The sequence below is a fragment of the Podarcis filfolensis genome (assembly GCF_964270895.1).
Source record: "Podarcis filfolensis genome assembly, chromosome: 8".
NCBI classification, from domain to species: Eukaryota; Metazoa; Chordata; class Lepidosauria; order Squamata; family Lacertidae; genus Podarcis; species Podarcis filfolensis.
In genome coordinates, this window is record NC_139611.1 from 12,355,549 (window position 1) to 12,381,819 (window position 26,271).

The 26,271-nt window shown below is 46.4% G+C and overlaps 1 protein-coding gene across 2 annotated transcripts; it reads right to left on the reverse strand.

The window, feature by feature from the left end:
* Nucleotides 1-25,395, reverse strand: LOC310769533 (neuroblastoma suppressor of tumorigenicity 1-like). 2 transcript variants are annotated; one of them, XM_083629004.1, is made up of 5 exons: nt 24,615-25,375; nt 16,937-17,025; nt 7,146-7,340; nt 3,989-4,100; nt 1-1,889 (listed from the first exon to the last, which is right to left on the reverse strand). In XM_083629004.1, exons 1-5 carry the CDS (start codon nt 24,615-24,617, stop codon nt 1,644-1,646), a joined length of 645 nt encoding a protein of 214 aa, XP_083485130.1. In that variant the 5' UTR covers nt 24,618-25,375; the 3' UTR covers nt 1-1,643. The 2 variants fall into 2 exon arrangements, with proteins under 2 accessions (XP_083485130.1, XP_083485131.1); XM_083629005.1 differs by lacking the exon at nt 16,937-17,025 and having other exon boundaries at nt 24,615-25,395.
* Between the last annotated feature and the right edge of the window lie 876 nt (nt 25,396-26,271).

A 26,271-nucleotide genomic window follows, 5' to 3' on the forward strand; every position in this document is an offset into this window, starting at 1 on the left:
TGGATGTTGGATCTAATTTATTTAATTAAGAGGGATGAATAACACAACGATAAAGCTGGAAATATATATGACGTGTGTGTGTGTGTGTGTGTGTGAGAGAGAGAGAGAGAGAGAGAGAGAGAGAGAGAGAGAGAGAGAGAGAAGCCATGAAGAGTGTTGTAGTCATCAGAACAAGGAGAGAGGCTGGGTGTATACAAAGGCAAGAGTTCGAATCTCACGCTAAACATTCAGTGATTAAGACGTTTAAAAATTCAAGGAAAGGTTGGGCAAGATGGCAGCCTCTTCATTCAATAATCTGACTCACGTCAGATTCAGATTACGTTAAATTCCCACAGAAAAGGCTGTAGCTCAATGGTATAGTATCTGCTCTTGTAGGCAGAAGATCCCAGGTTCGTTCCCCAACACCTCCAAGTAATTGTGGGAATGTCCTCTGCCTGAATTCCTGGAGAGCCGCTGCCGGTCAGTGTTGGCAATCCTAGGTTGGATGGACCAGTGGTCTGTCTTGGAATAAGACTACCTTCTGTGCACCTCCTCATTGATCCAGCCCTTTATCCATAACCTTGAGGACTAGAATCTTTAGGAAAACCAGGCCCCAGCGACAAGAGTGTCTGCTTTGCATTCAGAAAGTCCCCGGGTTGACCCCTGTCATCTCCAGGTACGGTTGAAACCCTATTGAGCTGCTGCCAGCCAGTGTTGACAATATTGAGCAAGATCTGACTCGCTAAAAATGGTCTGGAGCCGACCCACCTGTTTCTTCCCCCTTGCCCAGCTCTCTCCAATAAAATTTCCTTTGCTCCCTTCTATCTTCCGTTCATTAAAGTGCTGCTAGGAAGTCAAACAGGGGTAAGCAAAGTGGTGCCGTCCAGACACTGTTGGACTCCAGTTCCCAGCACTCCCAGCCAGCATGGCCGCTGTTCAAGAATGATGGGAGTTGGAGTCCAGTGACTCCCGGAGGGACACGAGCTTGCCAGCCCCGCATTAAAAGAAGGCAGAGTTGTGATGGAGGTAGCCAGGGGCAGTGAAGGCAAGTGAGGGCAGAACTCAAACGTGCAAGAAATGTCTCGCTTCTGCTGCTAAAAAAGCACCAAAGGGGAGAGTCTCTTTTGTCAAAATGGTTTTTTGGGGGGGGGTTCAGTCCGGCTCCTTCAAGATCAATCCTCGATTCCCCAGTGGCAGAACCGGACCCACGGCGTCTGTGGTTCCTGCATCGCAAGGGGGTCCCTTCCAAGTCTACAATTCTATATGTAGTCTTCAGAGAGAAATGTTTTGATGGAAAGCCAGAAACCGAGAAGCCGCCTTGGATGTCTTTGTTTCAGGTGTCCGCCAGACCTTCAAGAGGAAAGGTCACCAGAGACCTCTCTCTCATTTTGCCCCTCCCTCTTCCCTCACCCCCCCCCAATATATTAGAGCAGTGTGCAATTTCGTCAGTGACGCCCTCCCCCCAACCACCCCCTCCCCCAATTCTCTCGCCGGTTGCCAGCTTGTCCCATTGGCCGCCCCCGGTGAAAGGTCCGCCTTCAGCTTGGCCTCTGCTTCCCCACGACCACGTTGCCAAGAGCAGAGCATGATGGGTGTTTGAGAGGCGGGGGAAAGTCGTCAAGGCCTGGGCTGAAGGGGCAGTTCACCCCCCGGAAGGTCGGAGGTCAGTCCTTGGCCTCGTCTTCATGGTGGTGGTGGTTGGAGGCCTCTTCTCCTGGATGGTGGTGGCCGTAGGGGTGGGGGTGAGGACCCTCAGCCGGCAGGTTCTCATCGCCGTTGACGTAGACATTGAGGAGCGCCCCCTCTTGGCTCTGCTCCTTTCCACATGCCTGGCAGCTGCAATGGAGGATCTTCTCCACCAGTTTGTCCACCCTGGGGATGTCTTCATTGCTGGGGCAGTCCAATGTCACCTGGGGGAAGGAGAAGACATCAGAACACGCAGGAAGAGCTTGGCTGATGGATCAGGCCCATCCAGTCCAGCTTTCTGTTATCACAGCAGTCAACCTGTAGGAACCCCTCAAGCAGGACCTGAATTCAAGACCCGTCTCCTCTCCTGGTATTCAGAAGCACTGCTGCCTCTTGCCTTACGTAGCTCTCAGGGCTAGTGGCCATCAGTGGCTGCTTCCTCCCGAAATCTGGCTCACCCTCTTTTTTCAGAGAGCCACCACAATCATCTAACATATAACACTGGTCCTGAAAGACCTACATTGGCTCCCAAGACATTTCCGAGCACAATTCAAAGTGTTGGTGCTGACCTTGAAAGCCCTAAACAGCCTTGGCCCAGAAACCTGAAGGAGCGTCTCCACTCCCATCGTTCAGCCCAGACCCTGGGGTCCAGCTCCAAGGGCCTTCTGGTGGTTCCCTCCCTGCGAGAAGTGAGGTTACAGGGAACCAGGCAGAGGGCCTTCTTGGTGGTGGTGCCCACCCTGTGGAACGCCCTCCCATCAGATGTCAAGGAAATAAACAACTATCTGACTTTTAGAAGACATCTGAAGGCAGCCCAGTTTAGGGAAGCTTTTAATGTTTGATGTCTTACTGTGTTTTAATGTTTGATGTTTTATTGTATTTTTAATATTTTGTTGGAAGCCGCCCAGAGTGGCTGGGGAAACCCAGCCAGATGGGTGGGGTATAAATAATAATAATATATTATCATCATCTAAGAACATCATGAGCCCTGCTGTTGGGCCAGGTCAAAGTTTCATCTAGTCCAGCTTCCTGATCTAACTGGGACCAACAAGATGCCGCTTATGGGAAACCTGCAAACAGGATCTGACCATAAGAGCACGCTCGCCTTCCTGCTTTTTTGTAGCAACTGGTATTCAGAATAATTGCTGCCTCCAACCATACAAGCAGAGCGTAGTGATCACAGTTAGCGAATTTCTCTAATCCTCTTTCTAAAGCCATTGCATGTAGTACCCATTGCAATGTCTTGTATGGACCTAAGGGTGAGGTCTAATAAGAAACTTAAGTCTGGCTACCAGATCAGTGGCCTACTTAGCCCTCATCCTGTACTGACATCTGCCAACCAGATGCAACAGCAACGTTCTTCCCACCTGTGATTCCCACTCTAGCCCCTTACTTGCTGCCCCACAGTGAATCCCCCCTCCACACAAATATTCCATCTATTTATTTATTGGAGAAGGGATGCTAGTGGGTATTCAGCGAACAGCCCTTCTTGGACGATGGCCGCACAAATCCGCTCCACTTCCCAGTGGGGAGGAGTTGCGGTGGACCGCGTGGCCACCCACTCCCCACTGGGGGCGGGGGATTTTGTCCCCCATTGCCTGGGGGATCCCGTCCACATCAGAGCCCGGCCAGCCAATCCGCCGGCTGGGGGGGGCATGGCCGGGGCCATTTAAATGGAGGAGCGAACCAGAGGACTTCCTCTTTGGCTCACTTCCTCAATCACCCTCCCTATTTTGCAGGTTAGGCAATGACCTTGCTATGGACCTCGGTTGGTCGCCTTGGTTGTCTGAGGGGCCTGGTAGGAATTTTTCCACTTGGCAATTGGCACTGGCCACTTGGTTTTCGCCTACCTCGTAGCAATCGTCACAACTTTGTTAGGGTTGCGGTTAGGCATTGTTTGACCTTGTGTGGGGGAGGGGAGGTGTGGCCATCACCTGCCCCTCAATGCTTAAGGGTATTCCGTTAAAGGAATCCAGGGGTGTTGATCTAGTCTGAAGCCTGGCTGGGGGGCTAAGGCCTTGACACGACCCCATCGGGAACACCAGGGGGAGCTTGAGTTGGTTCACATCGACAGGGCTCCACCTACCGGTGGCTTACCCTTACTGGACTTCCTGCACAATGGGCAGGAGTCAGATATAGTCTAGGAGTCAGATGTATTGCCTAAGCCAATACCGCTCACATTCTGTAATTTCAATAAAGTTGTGGCCAAAATTTGCCCAATAACATAAACCTAATATCTGTGTCCTTGTGTGAGTTATTTCCAACGAGGGGGTGGCTGCGGGGTCTCGATACGCAATTTCCCATCCTGAGCGGCATTACTTACCACTTCCCACATGGAGAGGGCTGGCATGCAGGAGTCGCAGTGCACCAGGGATTCAGTGGACTGTGGGAAGGTGTTGGGAACGCTGTAGCTGAAACACTGCCCCAAGCAGGCTCTGCGGACGAGAGGTGAAGATTAAAAAGGTAAAGGGACCCCTGACCATTAGGTCCAGTCGTGGCCGACTCTGGGGTTGCAGCGCTCATCTCGCTTTACTGGCCAAGGGAGCTGGCGTACAGCTTGCGGGTCATGTGGCCAGCATGACTAAGCCGCTTCTGGTGAACCAGAGCAGTGCACTGAAACGCCGTTTACCTTCCCGCCAGAGCAGTACCTATTTATCTACTTGCACTTTGACGTGCTTTCGAACTGCTAGGTTGGCAGGAGCTGCGACCGAGCAACGGGAGCTCACCCGTCGCAGGGATTCGAACCGCCGACCTTCTGATCGGCAAGTCCTGGGCTCTGTGGTTTAACCCACAGCGCCACCCACGTCCCAGGTGAAGATTAAGGTAAAGGTAAAGGGACCCCTGACTATTAGGTCCAGTCGTGACCGACTCTGGGGTTGCGGCGCTCGTCTCGCTCTATAGGCCGAAGGAGCTGGCGTTTGTCCGCAGACAGCTTCCGGGTCATGTGGCCAGCATGACTAAGCCGCTTCTGGTGAACCAGAGCAGCACATGGAAACGCCGTAGGTGAAGATTAGGAAGATGCTAAAAGCCTGCGAGATGAGGGTTGGGTTCAGAATCAGGGAGGGTGGTGTTCAGGAGCGCCAAACTTCCCACGTGGATTGAGACCATCCCTTGCCTCTTTATTAAGAAACCAGAAGCATTTTTACCTGGCATTGTAGGAGATGATATAAATAGAAAGGACTGTAAGTTGTTTCTATATGCAGTGACGGCAGCAAGCATATTATTGGCACAAAAATGGAAGCAAGAAGAACTACCGACGAAGGAAGAATGGAGGATGAAACTGATGGACTATGCAGAACTAGATAAATTAACAGGAAGGCTTCGAAACCTGCGGGACCAGAGATTCTCAGAAGACTGGAGTGAATTTACGAACAATTTGAAAAGCAATGGTGATGAACAGATTATGCGAGTAGGTTTGCAAGAAGTTTTGTAAGGTGAATTATTTGAAGTATTGCAAGAAAGATAATGAGGAGAATTATTAGTCAAGGATAATTAAAGGTAATACGAAACTAAGAAATGCATAATAAGTGATAAAGAACGGAAAATCATCAGAGGTGTTGACGGAAGTCTAAAAATGTTGTATAAGATGAGAAGTTATGTTGTATGACTGTTGGAACTGATATGTTAAAAAATTAATAAAAATGTATATTTTAAAAAAAGAAACCATCCCTTGCCTTCACTGCCCCTAGCTACCTCCATCCCAGCTCTGATATCTTTTAATGAAAGGATGGGAAACCTGCAGCTCTTGAAAGGTTTCTCAACTACAACTCTGGCCACTGGCAATAGGCTGGCTGCGTCCATTGGGGACTGAAGTCTGAAAACAGCTAGAATTAGGCCATCACTTGCCTTCACTGCCCCTAGCTACCTTTAATACAGGGAAGGGGACCATTGGTCATGCTGGGCCCAAGCATGGCCAACAGGTGGTGCTAGAGAGCAAAATGGAGTCCTACAACAACTGGAGAACGCCAGGTTCCCCTTCCCCAAACTAGACCATCACTTGCCTTCACTGCCCCTAGCTACCTCCATCACATCTCTGACTTCAGTTGTTTCTGGACTCCAACTCCCATCTACCCTCACCATTAGGCATGCTGGTTTTGACTGGTGTAAGCTGAAGCCCAACAACAGCTCAAGGGCCATAGTTTTCACATCCCTTTTTTTACAAGGTCATTGCTGTCTTGGGTTCTCAACATTTTTTACTTACTTATTATTCTTTTTTTTTTTTTTAGCGTTTCTTTTATGCCATAAGATTTATATACTGCTTGATTATAAAAACAACAACAACAACACCCACCTCAAAGCGATTTGCAAAAAGAATAAAACGAAATTATGGGTGAAAACAGATAAAAACAGCAACTTAAAACATTTTTAAAAAATGAAATAACCTAAAAAACATTAGAATACATGTGGATATTCTACATATCTGGGTAGGCTTGCCTAAACAACAATAACAAAATTTTTTAGCAGCCACTGAAAGCAGTATAGTAAGTGAAAGAAAATAAAATTATTAAAGGTGCCTGTCTGATATCAAAAGGCAGGGAGTTCCAAAGACTGGGTGCTGCCACCTTAAAAAATCGAGTTCTTACAAATGTGGAACTATTAACAGTGCCATGTGTGCCACTTTTCATCACGGCGGAAAATTGCAAATCGGTTTACAGCCACGGTGCTTTTACTTGTGATATGTTAACAGGAAGAGGCAGAAATTAATTTCCGGAGTCGTGCTGGCCAGAGCTGGTGGTGAAGGAACGGGTTCCTGTGCAGTCAGTTTGAAACTGACTCAAAACCCCCCTTTTTCTTCTTTCTCCAAGAGAGCATTTCTAAAATGCATTAACGAGCTGTTGAGCAAATGCATAACAAGAACACAGCTGTATAAACAAAGCTCTCTCCTTTATCAGTCACGGCAAAGGATGACCTTGGCTGTTCCAGTGGAGTAGGGATGGCACGTCTAGGTCTTATCTTACATTCTGAACACACAGAATGCACAGACCTAGTCTGGGAACAGCGCCAGAGTGTGTTCCTGGAGTTGGTGACCTCTTGCTCCAAGGTAAGAGTATAGGAACAGGAATACCCTTTTATGGTCAGAAGTAGAGGAAGGAAAACCCTTTTATGGCTAAGAGTACCGGAGCAGGAACATCTGTGATGTCAACCTGCATGTACAAGCTGACGTGGCTGGATTCCTGGGGAAGGCGGGGGGGGGAGAGGGTGCCTGGAGGTTATATATACTGCATGAAATCTCTCATTTCTTTGGACTTGCTGTGGACTGACCATGCAAGTGCCTTTCTGCTGCTCCGGAGAGCAGAAATAAAGAACTCTTTCTCTGAAGGAAGTCATTTGACTTCCTTCCTTCCGTCCGGGAGCAACACTCACCCTACCAATTGGTAAAGTCCAATAAGGCTACAGTGGAAGTTGGGAGTGCGACACAGCTTGGGGAAGATGGCTATGGGAGATCTGGAGATGTTGGATCCATTGGCCCAGTACTGTACCTGTTCTGGATGGATTTGGACTCGCACCCGCTGTGCCCAACGATCTGGGTGATGTTCTTCGCCTCGCACCAGGCGCTCTTGTCCGGAAAGAGGGCCAGCTTGCTAATGGGAGGAGGCGCCGCCAGGATCAAGGCCGGGACGAGGGTGGTCACCAGGAGTTTCAGCATCTTGGCCTTTTCCGACGAAATCCTAGAACTGGGGGAAAGGGGTTCGAGAAGTATAAGAAGTGTCAGAACACCAGAAGAATCGGCATTATATATTCATATTGTATCGTATCTTCTTGGAAGAAAAGCAATGACAAACCTAGACAGCATCTTAAAAAGTAGAGACATCACCTTGCCAACAAAGGTCCGTATAGTAAAAGCTATGGTTTTCCCAGTAGTGATGTATGGAAGTGAGAGCTGGACCATAAAGAAGGCTGATCGCCGAAGAATTGATGCTTTTGAATTATGGTGCTGGAGGAGACTCTTGAGAGTCCCATGGGCTGCAAGAAGATCAAACCTCTCCATTCTGAAGGAAATCAGCCTTGAGTGCTCACTGGAAGGACAGATCCTGAAGCTGAGGCTCCAATACTTTGGCCACCTCATGAGAAGAGAAGACTCCCTGGAAAAGACCCTGATGTTGGGAAAGATGGAGGGCACAAGGAGAAGGGGACGACAGAGGACGAGATGGTTGGACAGTGTTCTCGAAGCTACCAGCATGAGTTTGACCAAGCTGCGGGAGGCAGTGGAAGACAGGAGTGCCTGGCGTGCTCTGGTCCATGGGGTCACGAAGAGTCGGACATGATTAAACGACTAAACAACAACAATGAAGGACTTGACCGGGAGTCGCCATGGGCGAGTGGAAATTGCTTGCTGGCGAGTGGATTAGGGGTGTAAGAATAGAAGAAGAATCCTGCTGATCTAGTCCAGCATCTTGTTCTCACAGGGCCCGACCAGATGCCTCTTTTGGGAAACCCGAAAGCAGGATTCGAACACAGGAGCAATTCTCCCCTGCTGGAAACTGGTGTTCGGAAGCATCTGCTGTAGCTCAGGGGCAGAGCATCTGATTTGCATACAGAAGGTCCCAGGTGCAATCTTTGGCATCTCCAGGGACCCCCTGCCCCCAAACCCCTGGAGAAACACTGCCCCTTAAGTGTGCATGGGGCAGTTTTCCATGTTTCTAACAGAAAGCCGATATTTCAGAGTGTGGCCAGTAGGTGGAGCTCCAGGGCAAGACAAACTAGGAAGTTCTGGTGTAAAATCTATTTGGGGGAAGACGGTGGCCAACATAGGAGCCAACTCCTAGGGGTTGAGGTCCCTCCACCCCCCCATAAAATATTTGAGGGGGGCCACCCCCCCAAAAAAATTAATGAGCATTGCCATTCAAATAGTGTGCATGTGCTGCATCATGTGATCTTTTTTTAAAAAAATTAAAATATAACTTTATTGAATAATACAATCAATTTTCCAGACATATCTGCAAAATCACAATTATTTACTTATTTGCCAAACATAAAATGTGAAAGAAGATAAAGAGTAAGAAGAAACGAAAAAAGGAAAAAAGAAAATGCTGTTTTCCATAAACAGTAATTCCAGAATTACACTTACACACACTATAAAATACAAATCTTAATTAAAATATCTTAAAAGACTTCCACCACCTAAACCACACTTCTTTTGTTACAGTGGTGCCCCGCAAGACGAATGCCTCGCAAGACGAAAAACTCACTAGATGAAAGGGTTTTCCGTTTTTCGAGCTGCTTCGCAAGACGAATTTCCCTATGGGCTTGCTTCGCAAGACGAAAACGTCTTGCAAGTTTGTTTCCTTTTTCTTAAAACCGTTAATACTGTACAGTTGCGACTTGACTTCGAGGAGCAACTCATAGCAAGCGGTGTGGTAGCCTTTTTTGAGGTTTTTGAAGACTTTGGTGATTTTTGAAGCTTTTCCAAAACTTCTTTTGCAGCCATTTGGGAAGTTAAACTTTTAAAACTTTTTTTGGGGGGTTGGATTTTGGGTTGGGGTGTTTAGAATTCAAGGACTTGGTGTTGGGGAGGGGTTTGCAAGAATCTGGAAGCTTGTGTGGTTTTTTCTTGCATTTTTATGATTTTCTGTGACCATTGGGCCACTCTGCTGTTTTTAAAAAAAAAATATCTGGGTTTGAATTTCTGTGTGCTGGGTGACTGGGGGAACAGTTGGGGAGGGGTTTGCAAGAATCTGGAAGCTTGTTTTCCCCCCCTGCATTTTTATGATTTTCTGTGACCATTGGGCCACTCTGCTGTTTTTTTAAAAAAATTCTGGGTTTGAATTTTGAAATGCTCTTTACAGTATGTGTGACTTTAAAGAGCACTTAATAAACTCTTGTTGTACCAAATTTGGCTTTGTTTGGACTTTTTTTGACCATAGGAACGCATTAATTGAATTTCAATGCATTCCTATGGGATTTCGTGCTTCGCAAGACGAAAAATTCGCTAGACGAAAAAACTCGCGGAATGAATTAATTTCGTCTTGCGAGGCACCACTGTATTTAATTCTCCTTTACCTCTGTTCTTCACTTCCATTCCTTTAGATCCCTTAGGAACATCATGTGACCTATAAGCAGGGTGGGGTTTACCTGCCCGCCGCCCTCAATATTTTATTCACGTTAGCATCCCTGGTTGCCAACTGACCACAGAAAAATCTTCCTGGGATGCTCTTCTGCCTTTAGTACCAGCAGAATGTGAAGAAATTGGCTCTTCACCAGCATGAAGGGAAGCAATATCACCATCTCAAAAAATAAAATGAATTTAAAATAAATTATGTGGGGCTGGTAATTTTTCAGGCGGTTTGAGACAGTGGTAATACTTCTCTTCATGCTGCCAAATACAGTGGTATCTTGGTTTGCATAGGTTTTGGATTACAAACACGTCAAACCCGGAAGTGCGTATCCTGGTTTGCAACCTTTTTTTGGATTACAAACCATTTTTTTTGGATTACGAACAAATTTTTTTTGCAGCCCCCATTGGCGAAAGCATCCCTTGGGTTACAACCTGTTTTGGTTTACAAACGGACCTCCGGAACGGATTATGGTTGTAAATCAAGGTACTATTGTAGTCCATTTTTATTTTTATTCCATCCTTTCTCCCAGGAATGAGGTGGTATATTATTATTATTATTATTATTATTATTATTATTATTATCCACACCACTTTATATTTTTAAGGGGGAAAATTCAAAGCTGTTTAGAACACATTAAAACAGGCACAGCCAAACTCGGCCCTCCAGATATTTTGGGACTACAACTCCCATCATCCCTAGCTAACAGGACCAGTGGTCAGGGGTGATGGGAATTGTAGTCTCAAAACATCTGGAGGGCCGAGTTTGCCTATGCCTGCATTAAAACATCAAATAAAACAATCCAGTGTTAAAAACACAGTGTCCTCAAAACGTCGTTGGCAAGCTTTAAAGCAGTAGATCAATTAACCAGAGCTTTAGCTGATTAATTAGTGAGCTCCTTTGGTTCTGGTATGTTATGGTCAACAGAAGAAAAGAGAAAATTTTGGACAAGCTCTGTTGCGGCAATTAAGAAGACGCCATCCTCAACACATGATTTGCACGCTGTAAAATCATCCTTAAACTTAGACCTTCACTTCCCTTCACTGCCTCCAATACTACTATGTGATCAAAAGCATTTTGATCTGACCGGAGCGTTGGGAAGGAACTGTCACTTTCTAATATAAAGAATGCATTCCGTTGGTTCTCAGGAGTACTATGAAATCCATAACCACTGGGAAAGAAATTGAAAATGAAACGGCCACTATTGCAATGCCGTTATACAAAATCTGTGGTACATCCCCATTTGCTCGGATTCCTGCATTGCATGGGGTCAGACTAGATGAGTCTTGGGGTGCCCTTCCAACTTTCCAATTCTGAGATTCTATGAATATCGTGTACAAAATGGATATTGTAGAGTTGGAAAAGGTTCCGAAGAAAGGGAAACCCAAAATTTTAACAAGGGTGGGTGGGTGTGGAGCAGCTCCCTTACGAGGAAAGGTTGGGGCAGCTGGAGTGTTTTGGTTCAGAGAAAAGGTAAGAGGTGAAATGATAGAAATTTATAAAATTATTCGCATCATGGAGAAAATGGATAGAGAAAGGGTTTTTTTCTCCCTCTCTTATAACATCAGAACTTGTGTATACTCTGTGAACCTGGATGTTGGAGGATTTAGGACAGATTTTTTAAAAAATACCTATGGAACTCACTTCCACAGGAAGTGGGAAACATCCACCAACCGAGATGGCCTTAAAAGAGGATTAGACAAACTGATCCAGCAAGTTCTTCTTGTGGTCTTATAATATTACACTGCTACCTCGGGTTACATACGCTTCAGGTTACAGACTCTGCTAACCCAGAAATAGTGCTTCAGGTTAAGAACTTTGCTTCAGGATGAGAACATAAATCGTGCTCCAGCAGCGCGGCGGCAGCAGGAGGCCCCATTAGCTAACGTGGTGCTTCAGGTTAAGAACAGTTTCAGGTTAAGAATGGACCTCCAGAATGAATTAAGTACTTAACCCGAGGTACCACTGTACAAGATATAGTAGACTTGGTAAACTCTCTGGCTCTCCTTGATTTTGCATGTTAACATCTCACACCATTTTCAACATTGCTCAGCTACAAGACGTGTTTTTAAAAGGACTTGTTCATTATTTTTTTATTGGCTTCGCAAGCTCATGGCCTTTAAAAAAAACAACCAGCCACTTGCAAGTCTTTGCGTCGAGATGTCAAGCTGGGGTTCCCTGCACAGACTTGCCCCAAGAGGATTTCGTACTCCGCGTTGGCACGGGCAGAAAACCGGTCTCGGGTACACAGGCAAGATGCAACTGGGTACCCAAACAGACATGTATCGACACGGACTCTTGCCCAACCGCCCTTGTACGGCAGCCAAGGCGCAAAGCCATGAGCAGCCCTCAATCACCACCCTCCCGATCTTTCCCAGAGCCTTGTTTATAAAGATCTCCCTTCCGTCATGCGAGCTCAGACCCGCACGGACAGATGAAGTCAGCAGGCCTGGAGCTTTCAGGGGAAAGAGGACAACATTGAAAGCAAAAACTCCTACACTTGGGATGATCTGGTGGAAATGTCACCATACAGGCATTGGAAATGTCGTTGGGATGTTGCACTAAGCGCATACCCTCCAACCTTTTTCTGATGAAAACAGCGACATCCTATTCTATTGTTGTTGTATTTCTATCGTGCCCATCTGATTGGGTTGCCCCAGCCACTCTGGGCGGCTTCCAACATATATATAAAACATTAAATATTTTTTTAAAACTTCCCTATACAGGGCTGCCTTCAGGCGTCTTCTAAAGGTTGTCTAGTTACTTAACTCCTCAGCTCGGGGGGTTGCAGAACTCCTCCAACATTTCTCCGATGAAAATAGGGGTGTCCTAAGGAAAAGCGAGTATGGGACGCGGGTGGCGCTGTGGGTTAAACCACAGAGCCTAGGACTTGCTGATCAGAAGGTCGGCGGTTCGAATCCCTGCGACGGCGTGAGCTCCCGTTGCTCGGTCCCTGCTCCTGCCAACCTAGCAGTTCGAAAGCATGTCAAAGTGCAAGTAGATAAATAGGTACCACTCCGGTGTGAAGGTAAACGGCGTTTCCGTGCGCTGCTCTGGTTCGCCAGAAGCGGCTTAGTCATGCTGGCCACATGACCCGGAAGCTGTACGCCGGCTCCCTCGGCCAGTAAAGCAAGATGAGCTCCGCAACCCCAGAGTCGGTCACGACTGGACCTAATGGTCAGGGGTCCCTTTACCCTTTACCTTTAAGGAAAAGCGGGACATTCCAGGATCTGGTCAAATCTGGGACTGCCCTTAGATTCAAGTTCAGTGTTAGAAACTGAGATAGGAAAGATAGGAGCTAAATGGCACCTTAAATCTAGGTTAGGGGAGCAACAACGGAATGTCTAGGCGAGCTTTTTTTTTTTAATAACAAGAATACAAAGCTGAAAATGAATGAACTGCGGCTGAAATCTTATATTCATTTTTTCACATGGTCTAGTCCTCATCTGAAGACTGCAAAAACACCAAAGCCATACTTCCCCTGCCCACCTAATATTCTTAAGAGGATCTCTTTTCCAGTTTTCAGAGAGTAGCTGGAAGAGGGGTGGGGCAGGAAAAGGTCCTCCTTTCCTTCCACTCTATAATAATAATAATAATTATTATTATTATTATTATTATTATTATTATTATTATTATTTATATCCCACCCTCCCCAGCCGAAGCCGGGCTCAGAGCGGCTAACAACAGTAAAAATAACACAGTTTACATAAAATCACAATCAATTAATCTGAAATCTTAGGCGCAGCACCGCTCCCAGAGCTCAGAAACTGCTCGCGCTCATGAAATTGCCGGTCGCAAAATGCGCCTAGAACAATGGGAGTTTCGAACGCTGTCCGGGATGCACCAGAAGTTTGTCTCGGGACAGATAAAATACAGGACTTCTTCAGGCGGCGCACAGTCGGACTGTGGAACTCGCTGCAACAGGAAACGGTGATGGCCGCCAACTTGGATGGCTTTAAAAGAGGATGAGGCGAATTCATGGAGGAAAGGACTGTATCAGTGGCTACTGGCTCTGCTCTGTCTCGATGAACAGAGCAGCGATGCTTCTAAGTGACAGTTTCTGGAAGCCCTGGGAGGGTAGAGGGCTTTTGTATTCAGTTCCTGCTTGAGAGCTTCTCAGAGACATCTGGTTGGCCACCATGAGAACAGGATTCTGGGCTAGATGGGCCACTGGCCTGATCCTGTTGAAGACTCTGCTCATGCCCTTGAGCTTCTCCAGAAGGCCTTCTTTCCTAACCCCAAGTGGAGGCCAGTCCAGAATAGCGAGCTGCAAAGGGCCCCTGGCTCAGCAACAGAACACCTGCTTTGCATGCAGAAGGTCCCGGGTTCAAATCCTCAGCATCGCTAGGGAGGGCTGGGAAAGAAACCCCGGGAAGCCAGGGCAACTATAGACAATAATACAGTGGTACCTCGGGTTACAGACGCTTCAGGTTATAGACGCTTCAGGTTACAGACTCCGCTAACCCAGAAATAGTACTTTGGGTTAAGAACTTTACCTCAGGATGAGAACAGAAATCGCTCGGCGGCAGCAGGAGGCCCCATTAGCTAAAGTGGTACCTCAGGTTAAGAACAGTTTCAGGTTAAGAACGGCCCTCCAGAACGAATTAAGTTCTTAACCCGAGGTACTACTGTACTTAGGCTCAGATTTGGTGTGAAGGTTTCCTGTGCTCCTATCCCAGAGCTGCTAAAATATCCTCATTCTGGGGGCGTTTAATCATGCAGGGAGTGTGACATTGTACACCATGACGCCACTTTAACTGTCATTCCCAGAATCCTGGGAATGGCAGTTTCTTAACAGCGCTGATCTCACCGAGGTACAATCCCCAGCACCCAAACTACTCGCCAGAGTTGTGCAGGCACTAGTTATCTCCCTCTTGGACTACTGCAATGCGCTCTACGTGAGGCTACCTTTGAAGGTGACCCGGAAACTGCAACTAATCCAGAATGCGGCAGCTAGACTGGTGACTGGGGGCGGCCGCCGAGACCACATAACACTGGTCTTGAAAGACCTACATTGGCTCCCAGTACGTTTCCAAGCACAATTCGAAGTGTTGGTGCTGACCTTTAAAGCCCTAAACGGCCTCAACCCAGTATACCTGAAGGAGCATCTCCACCTCCATCGTTCTGCCTGGATGTTGAGGTCCAGCGCCGAGGGCCTTCTGGCAGTTCCCTCACTGTGAGAAGCAAAGCTACAGGGAACCAGGCAGAGGGCCTTTTCGGTAGTGGCACCGGCCCTGTGGAACGCCCTCCCACCAGATGTCAAGGAAATAAACAACTACCTGACTTTTAGAAGACATCAGGGAAGTTTTTAATGTGTGGCATTTTGATGTATTTTTAATCTTTGTTGGAAGCTGCCCAGAGTGGCTGGGGAAACCCAGCCAGATGGGCGGGGTACAAATAAATTATTATTATTATTATTATTATTATTATTATTATTATGGTTCCCAGGACTCTCCACGACTGTTAAAAGTGGTACAAAAGGACTATAAATGCATTGTCCTTTGCCTCAGCATGGGGCCCTTTGGGTCCCTTCCTACCCTACAATTCTCTGATTCTATGTCCTAAATAATGAAAACTTGACAGATGCCTTGATGTTGCTCATCAACAGTTAGCCACCAGCATACCGGTCATAAATACTCCCTGTCACGGTGAGATGTATTACATTTCCATTTAAAGGACAGATCTTCTTTCTAAACCTACATCGATATTTACAAATCAGCACGAGCAGATTTTATGTGCAACAGTGCCCTCTTTTGTGCTTCAGGTTAAACATGTGCTGGACGGAACTGTTGTTGTTTAGTCGTTTAGTCGTGTCCAACTCTTCGTGACCCCATGGACCAGAGCACGCCAGGCACTCCTGTCTTCCACTGCCTCCCGCAGTTTGGTCAAACTCATGCTGGTAGCTTCGAGAACACTGTCCAACCATCTCGTCTTCTGTCGTCCCCTTCTCCTTGTGCCCTCCATCTTTCCCAACATCAGGGTCTTTTCCAGGGAGTCTTCTCTTCTCCTGAGGTGGCCAAAGTACTGGAGCCTCAGCTTCACGATCTGTCCTTCCAGTGAGCACTCAGGGCTGATTTCCTTCAGAATTGATAGGTTTGATCTTCTTGCAAGAGTCTCCTCCAGCACCAGAATTTGAAAGCATCAATTCCAGCAAGCCCCAGTTAAAGGGCCCCATCGGGGGTAGACGACGGCCTTTTGATTACTTGGACTGCCAGGGCGAAACAGGTGCAAAACGCCAGCACCCTGTCTACAACTTCATTAACATCTGTCTACAACTCCACTAGCATCTCTCGGTATTGTGAATAACACCAAACTTACCTTTTGTTGGTATCTTCATGAACTTATCTAATAGAGTGAGTTAAGCATTTGTGGGTTAAACCACAGAGCCTAGGACTTGCTGATCAGAAGGTTAGCGGTTCGAATCCCCGCGACAGGGTGAGCTCCCGTTGCTCAGTCCCTGCTCCTGCCAACCTAGCAGTTCGAAAGCACATCAAAGTGCAAGTAGATAAATAGGTACCACTCCGGTGGGAAGGTAAACGGCATTTCCGTGCACTGCTCTTGTTCGCCAGAAGCGGCTTAGTCATGCTGGCCACATGACCCGGAAGCTGTACGCCGGCTCCCTTGGCCAATAAAGCGAGATGAGCGCTGCAACCCCAGAGTCAGCCACGACTGGACCACCTCATGGTCAGGGGTCCCTTTACCTTTACCTTTAAGCATTTGAAAAATCTATTGAAACCAGACATTATAAGTTCATCTTAGGTTGGGTAGTTCGCAAGTCTCTGTGGCTTTGCTTAAGGTTTTGTATTTTTCTCAGAAGGTTGATAAAGAATGTATAATTTACTATTCTGTGTATATTAATCGCCAACGCGTTACATGAATCGCACTACTTCTATTAGCAGCACATGTTGCATTTTTCCAGCAGAGTGTGTATTATAGCAGATCACTTGCCTTCTGGACTGAACAGCCTTTCCCACACCTTGCTAAGACTCACACTACAAGAGTGACGGAAGGGTCTCTCTAACAGACCTCATAAATTGCAGGAACGGAATCTCAGAACAAGAGATTATTCCAGATTAATTAACACAGGGTATGAGCACCACAGAAGCCGAGCATTAATCCCCCCCATTAAAAAAAGTCACATTACACTTTTTTTAATGTCTACATATACTTGATTTTGCCAAACATCACAAGTCAGCAAATAAATCTCCATGCCGTACCTCAACCCGGTCCTTACGGGACAGAAATTCTTGACATCAGTCCCAGTTAATGTTGCCCTGCACAGCGTGAACCCAGCACGAAAACAAACCTTTTTAAAAATAAAAAATGTTAAAAAATAGGTGGCCATCCATGCCCTCTGCTTTTATTTTTGTTTTAACTGCATTGATGAAGATGCTGTCTCCAGATAGAACCTAAATTTACGTAGGCAATTGCCAAGAGACAATTGAAAGTTGCCTCCAACTAAGAATCAGAATGGGAAGAATTTTTATTTGAATCAGCCACTAGCCATAGCAATACAATAAAATACAATGTATTGAAGTTAGAGGTAAAAACTATGCAAAATACTTTCTGGAGGTTTACTAAGTTTTACTCAGAGTAGACACATTGAAGTTCATAGACCTCAGTTTATCATTAACGGGTCTGTTCTATGTAGGATTAGCATTCGATGCAAACACCCAACAAATGTGCTCCTTATCAGAATTATCTTCCATTTCCACTCTTATGGAGCAAAGCTATGAAACACTTTTAAAAGATGTGGGTGGAGATGAAAAATTAGTCACTATTGATAAAAGCACACAACATCACAAGAGACTTTTTGAAAATCAGGGGTCTCTGCGGCATTATAATGATGGCTAATCGCTTGCAAATTCTGAATGGTTTATAAAATGTAGAGGCATTCAGACCGCTGCCAGTGAAATTTGCAAATAACCCACAACCAATCTTGCATGTTCTCTTGCTTGAGGTTTTCCTGTTGTTGTTTTTTCCCCAATGCCACTTAATAAAGAGACCTGTGAAACTCCAAACCTTGCACACTTTCCCATCACCTTAAATTGGCTCAGGAAAAGACACAGTTTTATGCGCTGTAGAGGTTTAGGATAGACTTCCATCACCGCTGTGGAAGGGATCTGTGTGTGCCGTTTGCGTAAACAGCAACCCCTGTAATCAGTTCTGGCAATGAAAGGTTGTACGTGCAAACACAAACACACCCAAGCATAGAACCATCAAATTGTAGAACTGGAAGGGACTCCAAGGGTCATCTAGTCCAACCCTCTGCCATGAAGCAATCCTACAAAAGTTTAGAGAAGCTTTTAATATTTGATGTATTACGGTATTTTAACATTTTGCTGGAAGCTGCCCAGAGTGGCTGGGGAAGCCCAGCCAGATGGGTAGGGTATAAATAAATTATTATTATTATTATTATTATTATTATTATTATTATTATTCTGTCACATTAAAAAAAAATTAACCTACCTCGTAATCCTTCAAGCATCCCAACTTGGGAAAGAGTTTTGCTGAAGCAAGTTAAGCTGTACTTCCAAATAACTACCGTACATTTCAGATCAAATTGTTCTCAAGAGCAACATCTCGTTAGAACAGCTCCTTCTTTTAATTTCTGATGTATTTCTTGCTGCTCTGCATCACTTCCCAAAATCCCGTTAATAGTATTCCTGGACTTCTGGGGGACAACCGGTCTGGTTCAGCCCAAATTGTATCCTCTTCTCTAGCACACACACTAACACACACACATATTCACATTTGCTGGGTGGAGAAGAGACAGCCTCAGAATTTGGGGTGTCCTTGGGCAAGGCATGTTCATTGTTGTTGTTGTTGTTGTTGTTTAGTCGTTTAGTCGTGTCCGACTCTTCGTGACCCCATGGACCCCATGGACCAGGCACTCCTGTCTTCCACTGCCTCCCGCAGTTTGGTCAAACTCATGCTGGTAGCTTCGAGAACACTATCCAGCCATCTCGTCCTCTGTCGTCCCCTTCTCCTTCTGCCCTCCATCTTTCCCAACATCAGGGTCTTTTCCACGGAGTCTTCACTTCTCCTGAGGTGGCCAAAGTATTGGAGCCTCAGCTTCCGGATCTGTCCTTCCAGTGAGCACTCAGGGCTGATTTCCTTCAGAATGGATCGGTTTGATCTTCTTGCAGTCCATGGGACTCTCAAGAGTCTCCTCCAGCACCATAATTCAAAAGCATCAATTCTTCGGCGATCAGCCTTCTTTATGGTCCAGCTCTCACTTCCATACATCACTACTGGGATGTATGTTCACTGAGGGACCCTTTTATCCAGAAGGGGCTGGGACATGCAGTCTTCGGAGACGGACTGAAGCCATTTCAGGCTTTCAAGGTCAGCACCAACACTTTGAATTGTGCTCGGAAACGTACTGGGAGACAACGTAGGACTGGTGTTAAATGGTTCCAGGCGCCAGTCTAGCTGCCACATCCTGGATTAGTTGTGGTTTCTGTACATTGGCTCCCAGTACGTTTCCAAGCACAATTCAAAGTGTTGGTGTTGACCTTTAAAGCCCTAAATGGACTCGGTCCAGTATACCTGAAGGAGCACCTCCACCCCCATTGTCCAGCCCGGACACTGAGGTCCAGCGCTGAGGGCCTGCTGGCGGTTCCCTCACTGCGAGAAGCCAAGTTACAGGGAACCAGGCAGAGGGCCTTCTTGGTAGTGGCACCCGCCCTGTGGAACGCCCTCCCACCAGATGTCAAAGAGAACAACAACTACCAAACTTTTAGAAGACATATTTTAGAAGACACCTGTTTAGGGAAGCTTTTAATGTTTGATGTATTACTGTATTTTAATATTTGGTTGGAAGCCGCCCACAGTGGCTGGGGAAGCCCAGCCAGATGGGCGTGGTATAAATTATTATTATTATTATTATTATTATTATTATTATTATTATTACCTTCAAAGATAGTAGAGCACATGGCAGTTGTCCAAGCAGGAGATAACCAGGGCATGGACCACTCTGGCGAGACAGTGGTAGGGCAGAAGGCATTGCCACAGTTTAAGGACACACCCCAGCCAGGAAAAAGGCAGGTTGGGGGGTGGGGAATGGGGTTCATAAGGGGTGTGGCCGCAGGAGGAGCACGACTTGGGGGAAGGCTGTCTGAGAGGGCTGAAGGCCCACGTTGGCCTCTCATCCTGCGATCCCTGCAGTAACCGCAGGATGGCATTGGGCCATTGTGTGGACGAGCCTACAAACTTTCGCCGGTGCCTGATGGGTTGATTTTGAGAGAGCAGAGGACCATGAACCCAGCCGCACCTCCCGGTAGCACAGTCCAAGTAAGCAATCTCTGAGGGGTTTATCCCCAGACATGGATGGAGAACCAGTGCGGTCCTTCAGGTCCTAAGTCAGCAAGGCCAACAGTCAGGGGAGATGATGGGAGTTGTAGTCCGGGAATATGTGGGGAGCTGCAAGTTCGCATTGCAAGAGGACAGAGCTACAATGGGCATGGCTAGGGGCAGTGAGGGCAAGTGATGGTCTAATTCAGGGAATGGCCATCAGTTGAGGGAGTTGTAGTCTAGCGCAATATCTAGAATGCCAGGGGTTCCTCACCTCTGCACCGAAAGAAGGTAGGGTTTTTAAGGGAGTAGCTAGGGCAGTGAAGGCAAGCGAAGGTCTAGTTCCGGAATGGAGAATGACTAGCCTACAAGTACAGTGGTACCTCGGGTTACAGATGCTTCAGGTCACAGACTCCGCTAAGCCAGAAATAGTACCTCAGGTTAAGAACTTTGCTTCAGGATGAGATCAGAAATTTGCTCTGGCGGCGCAGTGGCAGCAGGTGGCCCCATTAGCTAAAGTGGTGCTTCAGGTTAAGAACAGTTTCAGGTTAAGAACGGACCTCCAGAACGAATTAAGTTCTTAATCCAAGGTACCACTATATACAGGTCCCCCATCTCTGCCCTAAAAATAAACTGAAAATCATTTCTAAGATGCAGAAAGGGACAAATCATGTGGGGGGGGGCACAATCTTCCCTGCGAGGAAAAAAAGAGGAAAGCATTTGACTTTCGCCTTTAATTTTTTTTTAGCAGGAAGGTGACTAAAGGAAAGGATAGATATTACGGAGATTTTCTGCTATCGCGAATAAAGAGAGCTTTTGCCCTATCTCATAATACAAGAACTCAAAGCCACCGCCCAAGTGAAATCAGCGAGGTTAAGGGCAGATGCGAGAAAATCCTTGTTTGCGCGACACCAAATCAGCTGATGGAACCCACTGCCACAAGATGCGCAGGTGGCTTACAGACTTAGCTGGCTCTAAAGTGGGACTAGGCACCTTCATGGAGGAGAGAGAGGCCTACCAGCAAGGATTATCCATGACCATTTAATTGAGCCTCAACACTTGGAGGCAGTCTATCTGTGAATGTCAAATACTGGAGGCATCCGACAAGCCACTATGGGGGGAAAGTTGAGGGTCTAGATCGGGGAGGGGGTGTAGTGATCTAGTCCCTAGATGGATCTCTGGCCTGGATCCAGCAGGGATTTTTTTTCTGTGTTCTTAAGAGGAAGGCACACATATGACTTCACTGCACAGATTTTATAGCAAAGAAACGCTTTTCTTTCTCATCTTCACTCACAATACAAGCCCATTATCTTACAAAGATGGAGAGTTGCCAGTACCTTGCTCACAGTGGTAATTTGCCAGGAGTAAGAACTGAACCCAGTAATGCTAAGATTTCGGGAAGTTTTGGATAGATAGCACAGTTACAGAATCTGACCTCACAAAATTAAGATCCTCAAAAGCCGGTTGTGTTGACCGGGTGTGTTTAAAAATGGTTAGGCTGTGGTAGGGGGATCTTGTTCGACAATAAATATATGCAAATCCCAAGAACCAGCCGACGTGTGTGCTAAACCACCTTTCACAAAAGCTAGAAAGCCAAAATTAGGCGCAATGATCATCTCTGGGGGATGACTGAACCGAGGGAATGTTTTTGAAAATTCGGGAGTGATGTCTAAACCACCACCGCAACATTCTACAACCTCATCGCTTTTCAGTGGGGTTTCCCCACCGAAACTCCATCATAGGACCCAATTTTTTTGGGGGGGTATTAAAATTTGTATTAAAATGGAGAAAGACTTTGAATCTTCCCTAGCCCTCAGGAATTTGGGGAAACTTTTAATCTGCAACATTTTCGCTCTAATTCAAAGGGTGGGTGTTGATACAACTGAGGACCCACTGGGATTTTTCAGGGGAAACAGGAACTTCCCCAGCAAAGTCCTCTGGAAGGAATCTGGATGTATTTAGGAAAAATTTGCCCCGGAGGTCAGAGGATGTGAAAAGATGTGAATACAAACTATATATTTTACGAGAAAGGTCAGGAGGCAGAAAGAGCCCTTCAAAGCCATCCCAGATTGCTTTTGTCAGTCAAACCCACTAAGAAAATCTATTACTGAGCAATTTGCGATGCCTTCAGATATGTGCTTTTCTACGGGGGTGCAAGCAAATGTCACTGGGTTTTTTTAAACTGGTTTTGAAAGATCTCATGGCAGCAAGACAGCAAATACTTCTAAGCATGCAGATTGGAACATATGCAACCTTTTAACTTTTCTTTGAAAATGGAAATCTTTTGTTTTCTCTTTGTTCAAGCTCCTCTCCCTCCCCTTTGCCCCCAACCCCCACCCCACCCCAAATGAATTAATTTCAGATTTCTTGGCTCAGTTATTCCCCCCCCCCCTTTTGAGGAAAAAAGAGAAGAAGAAAAACGGTTGGGGGAGAGAGACTTGATCAGAGAATGGGCACACACAAAAGAAATTTCCAAAATGCAATTCTTCACGGATTTGCTCCTTTCTTCACAGGAGAGAGGAAAAGGTGGGAGGTGGAAATATTTTAATGACTCGAAAGCTATGCCCCCCCCCACCCTACCCCGGCTTCATCTGTAACTGATTTCTATTTGTGAGCTATTTCTCCTCTTTCAAACCATCAATCACAGCAGGAAAAAGGGGAGGAAAAGTCGGGATGGGGGGGAGAGAAGCGTAAAAATCTGGTCTTGATAAATGGAGAAAGAGAGAGAGACAGGTTTGCTTTCATTTCAGGCTCCCCCTGGAGCGTGGAGGAGAAGGGGGGAAACTTTGCAAGGGTGTCTGATGGCTGCCACCTCTGCTTTTGCTGCTGGAAGGGGGGACATGAAGGTAGCCTTGCAAATAAGTCCACAGAGATCACTAGCCTGCATGCCCGCCCGCCTTCCACACTTGAAATGGACAGGATGAAAAAGAAAGATATAACACTATTCTTTTCCCTTTCACCAAGCCCCCCCCCCCCTCTGTGCCTCTTTCTCTCTCTAGCTGGTCGCCTAGGAGTGAGAGTTACTCGCCCCAGAAGAGCAGGCTGAGTCATGGGCCTGGAAAGAGTTGTGTGGATTCCCAGAGATAGCTTACCTCTGCGGCAACCAGAGGGACGGTTTGCGTGTTTGCCACAATTCAACACAGGACAAGGTGTGTGACGAAGTTCGCCAGAATTAGCCGGCTGGAGGAATTGTAAACTCACTTAATGAAGGGAGCAGGGACGGGTGGATCAGTCCATTTCAGTTTGTCGTTTTCAGAATGGCCACTGGATCAGGCCAGTGGCTTATCTTGTTCAGGATCCCGTTCCCAGAGGTCAGCCCGACACCTTTTTCCATATCAATTTGCCTCAGGGGGGACGGACAGATGGAAGAAGTCCTCAAGCAATTGCACCAGCAATTTAGTCTGCAACCAGTTTTGTCTAATGTGTGCATTTTTGCAAAACCGTGTTCCCTAATACAATGCAAAATTGTATGTGATTTTCGCTAATAGAGGGATTTTACTAGACACTTTACCCTGGCCTGTGTTTTCTTCTCGTATGCATCACTCGGCTGGAGAACCCCATTGCAAAATTTCGAAAAGCAACGAAATTGTCACCTGTCGTTCCACAAGGGGTTTAATTCTTGTATCCTGCACCTATTTTTCCTGCCGCCCTGTGACTGTACTCTGTGTGTTGTTTATAAAATCAAATAAATGCATTCAAAGCACAAACTCCAAAGGACGGACACGTTTCGCTTTGCACCAGATTTTCTCGGAAAGCACAAATTCGCTAGTTTCACCTTTCAGTGCAGACTGAATCTTCCTATTCCCCATTAAGGAGTAAACTAGGGGATGGTTTGGTGTCAGCTGAAAAGCAGTAGAATCCACTGGAAAATATAATCTGCAGATGCTTTGATATAGGCGCATCGGCCACCAAGCAAAAGAAGATGCGGTACAGGTCATCACTGGTGGGTGGAGGAAAAGTGTCGACCGCGTTCCACTTTTACTATATGTGTAGAAAGGTCCTGAAATGATGACCACCACCTACTTCCTTCCATATCTCTCCCTGTTCTAGCCTGACGGGGCAACTGTGCCACTCACGCAACACCATCTGAGATGTATGAATCATCTTCGTAAAGAAGCATCATGCCACAGATGTTCAAAAGCTGTTACGATAGGTTGGAAAACAGAGAACCTACATTATTAAAATCAGATGTGCGTTCTGGGTTTTTTTTAATGCCTTTTCATATCAACCTCAGAAGCACAGCACCAACAAAGTTCTACTCAGGAGTATACCCTTTGAAACTAATGGACCTACATTTGTCAATACCCATAGGGTCTTACTACTGAGTGCGACATGCTGGATACAAGCCCACATTTTTATATTTTTAAAAAAACAACAGTTGCTTTAATATCGATCTTCTTTCTTTATTTGTACGGCAAGTTTCACACACTGCATTAATGGTCTAAAATCTCGTGTCGCTGAACTTGGCCAATGGCAGAATTGGCAAAATGTTCGGGTCACACAAGACACTTCATAAGTAAGCTAAATCTCAGCTACCCACAGGGAGCCAGAAGGGATACACAATCATAGCAGAGAAGGCACCCAAAAATGGTTACTTACCATTAAATGGACTGGTCGGAGAGGCGTTCCATCAAAACTTCCTCGGATAATATTCTTGTCTCTTCTTTTTTTTAAGGGGGAGGGCACTCAAAAATTAAAACACCTCATTATCCAGTAAAGTGTGGGCTCCGATTCCTAGCCTTTCTGTAAGCAAATTTCCTCCAAAGGTTTATTTCCAGTTCATCCCAAACGTTTAAGCGAAACGCGAAAGGGTATTTTTGCGGGGCGTTGGACAAGAAGACAATTCCTTGCAACCTGAACTTCAGCAAAACTTTTATCTCCTTCTCAGGAACGGAGGAAAAATAAATTATTTCCAAACCAGGCACCGGGATCAAAAAAGTCCGGGGGGGGGGCAAACCCACTAGTCCATTCAGAGTGACTTTTTTTCTCCCCCCTTGGTCAATAATTAAAAGTGTGGGGGGTGGAACTATTGAAAGCTTCACACACACACCCTAAAAAAAAAATCCCCAAGTAAATCAGAGATCGGAGCTGAAAGAAGGCTAGGAAAAGAGCGAGGAGGAACTCTTAAAAGCTGCTGCTGCTTTCAAAACAATATGCAGGCGTAATAATTTTTTGGGGGGAGGCGGAAAAAACCCAATTATAATAAGTAGAGTTTTGCAGAGTGCGGCGCAGCTCCTGTGAAAGATCGAAGCTTCCTAAAAATGCAATAGTTTCCAACTCTGAAGACTAAGAGGGGGGGGAAAGAGGGGGAGATTTGAACTTTCTCGGTGCTTTCTGGCTAGGCTCAAAAAAGGACAGACAGCAGGGCTCTCCTCCTAGTAAATCAACCCCCCCCCCTCGTCTCTCCTCCCTTTTCCTCCGGGTAAATCAACCAACCCCAGCCTTCGACTGCTCCCTGTTTAAAAGAAAAAAAGAAAAAGGTGGTGTAGTTGCGGGAAGCAAATCCTCTCTGCCTCTTTTGCCTCTTCAGTGGAGCAAGATTATATTGTGAGCAGACAAGAACCAGCTAGCCAGGACGAGGGGGGAATGGGTGGCGATGGCTGCTGGTGATGGGAGATAGTGCCCTCACCCTGTTTTCTTTTTTTCTCTCTCTCTCAAGGGCGAGGTGGCTTTCCTGCTCTTGCAGCGCGGACTGGAGACGGGGCCAAGAAACTCCTGCAAAAGTGGCTGGGAAGGCAAAAGGGGTCTGGACTCCAAGGAAAACAAGAAATGAGAGGGAGGGAGAAGTGTGTGTGTGTGTGTGTGTGTGTGTGTGTGTGTGTGTGTCAAATTTCCTAGTCTTTTTTCCTTTTCTTTTGAGGATGGGATCTTTGGCCAGGGGGAGGCAAGGCTGGTAGAGCCTCCCTGGGCAGGGGCACTCTACCTGCCTTGCCGAACTACGGAACTCGGCTCCCAGAGGAGGCGGCAACAGCCGGTGACTTGGGGTCAATTTTAAAAGAGAATCCGGGCAGATTCATGGGCAAGGAGAGGGTGATGGACAGCTGTTAGCCACGATGGCTGAGCTCTGGTTGGGGACACCACATGCTTCTGGGTAGCAGATGCTAGAAACCGCAGGAAGGGTGCTCTGGTGCTTGGATCCAGGATGCTGTATATTTTAAAGACATTACAGTAGTTGTTTACGTTTTATTTTTAATTCTGATGCAATTCAATTAAAAAAATTTTTTAGTCTTTTGTATTTTATCTGTTTTGCAAGCCA

Bases quoted from the DNA above. Each gene is read 5' to 3' on its own strand.
- LOC310769533 (XM_083629004.1), bottom strand. The intron at 7,341-16,936 runs GTACGGCATGGA...CCTTTCCCCCAG, and splicing joins CCCGTAAGGACCGGGTTGAG to TTCTAGGATTTCGTCGGAAA. The intron at 4,101-7,145 runs GTACAGTACTGG...TCTCGTCCGCAG, and splicing joins TCCAAATCCATCCAGAACAG to AGCCTGCTTGGGGCAGTGTT.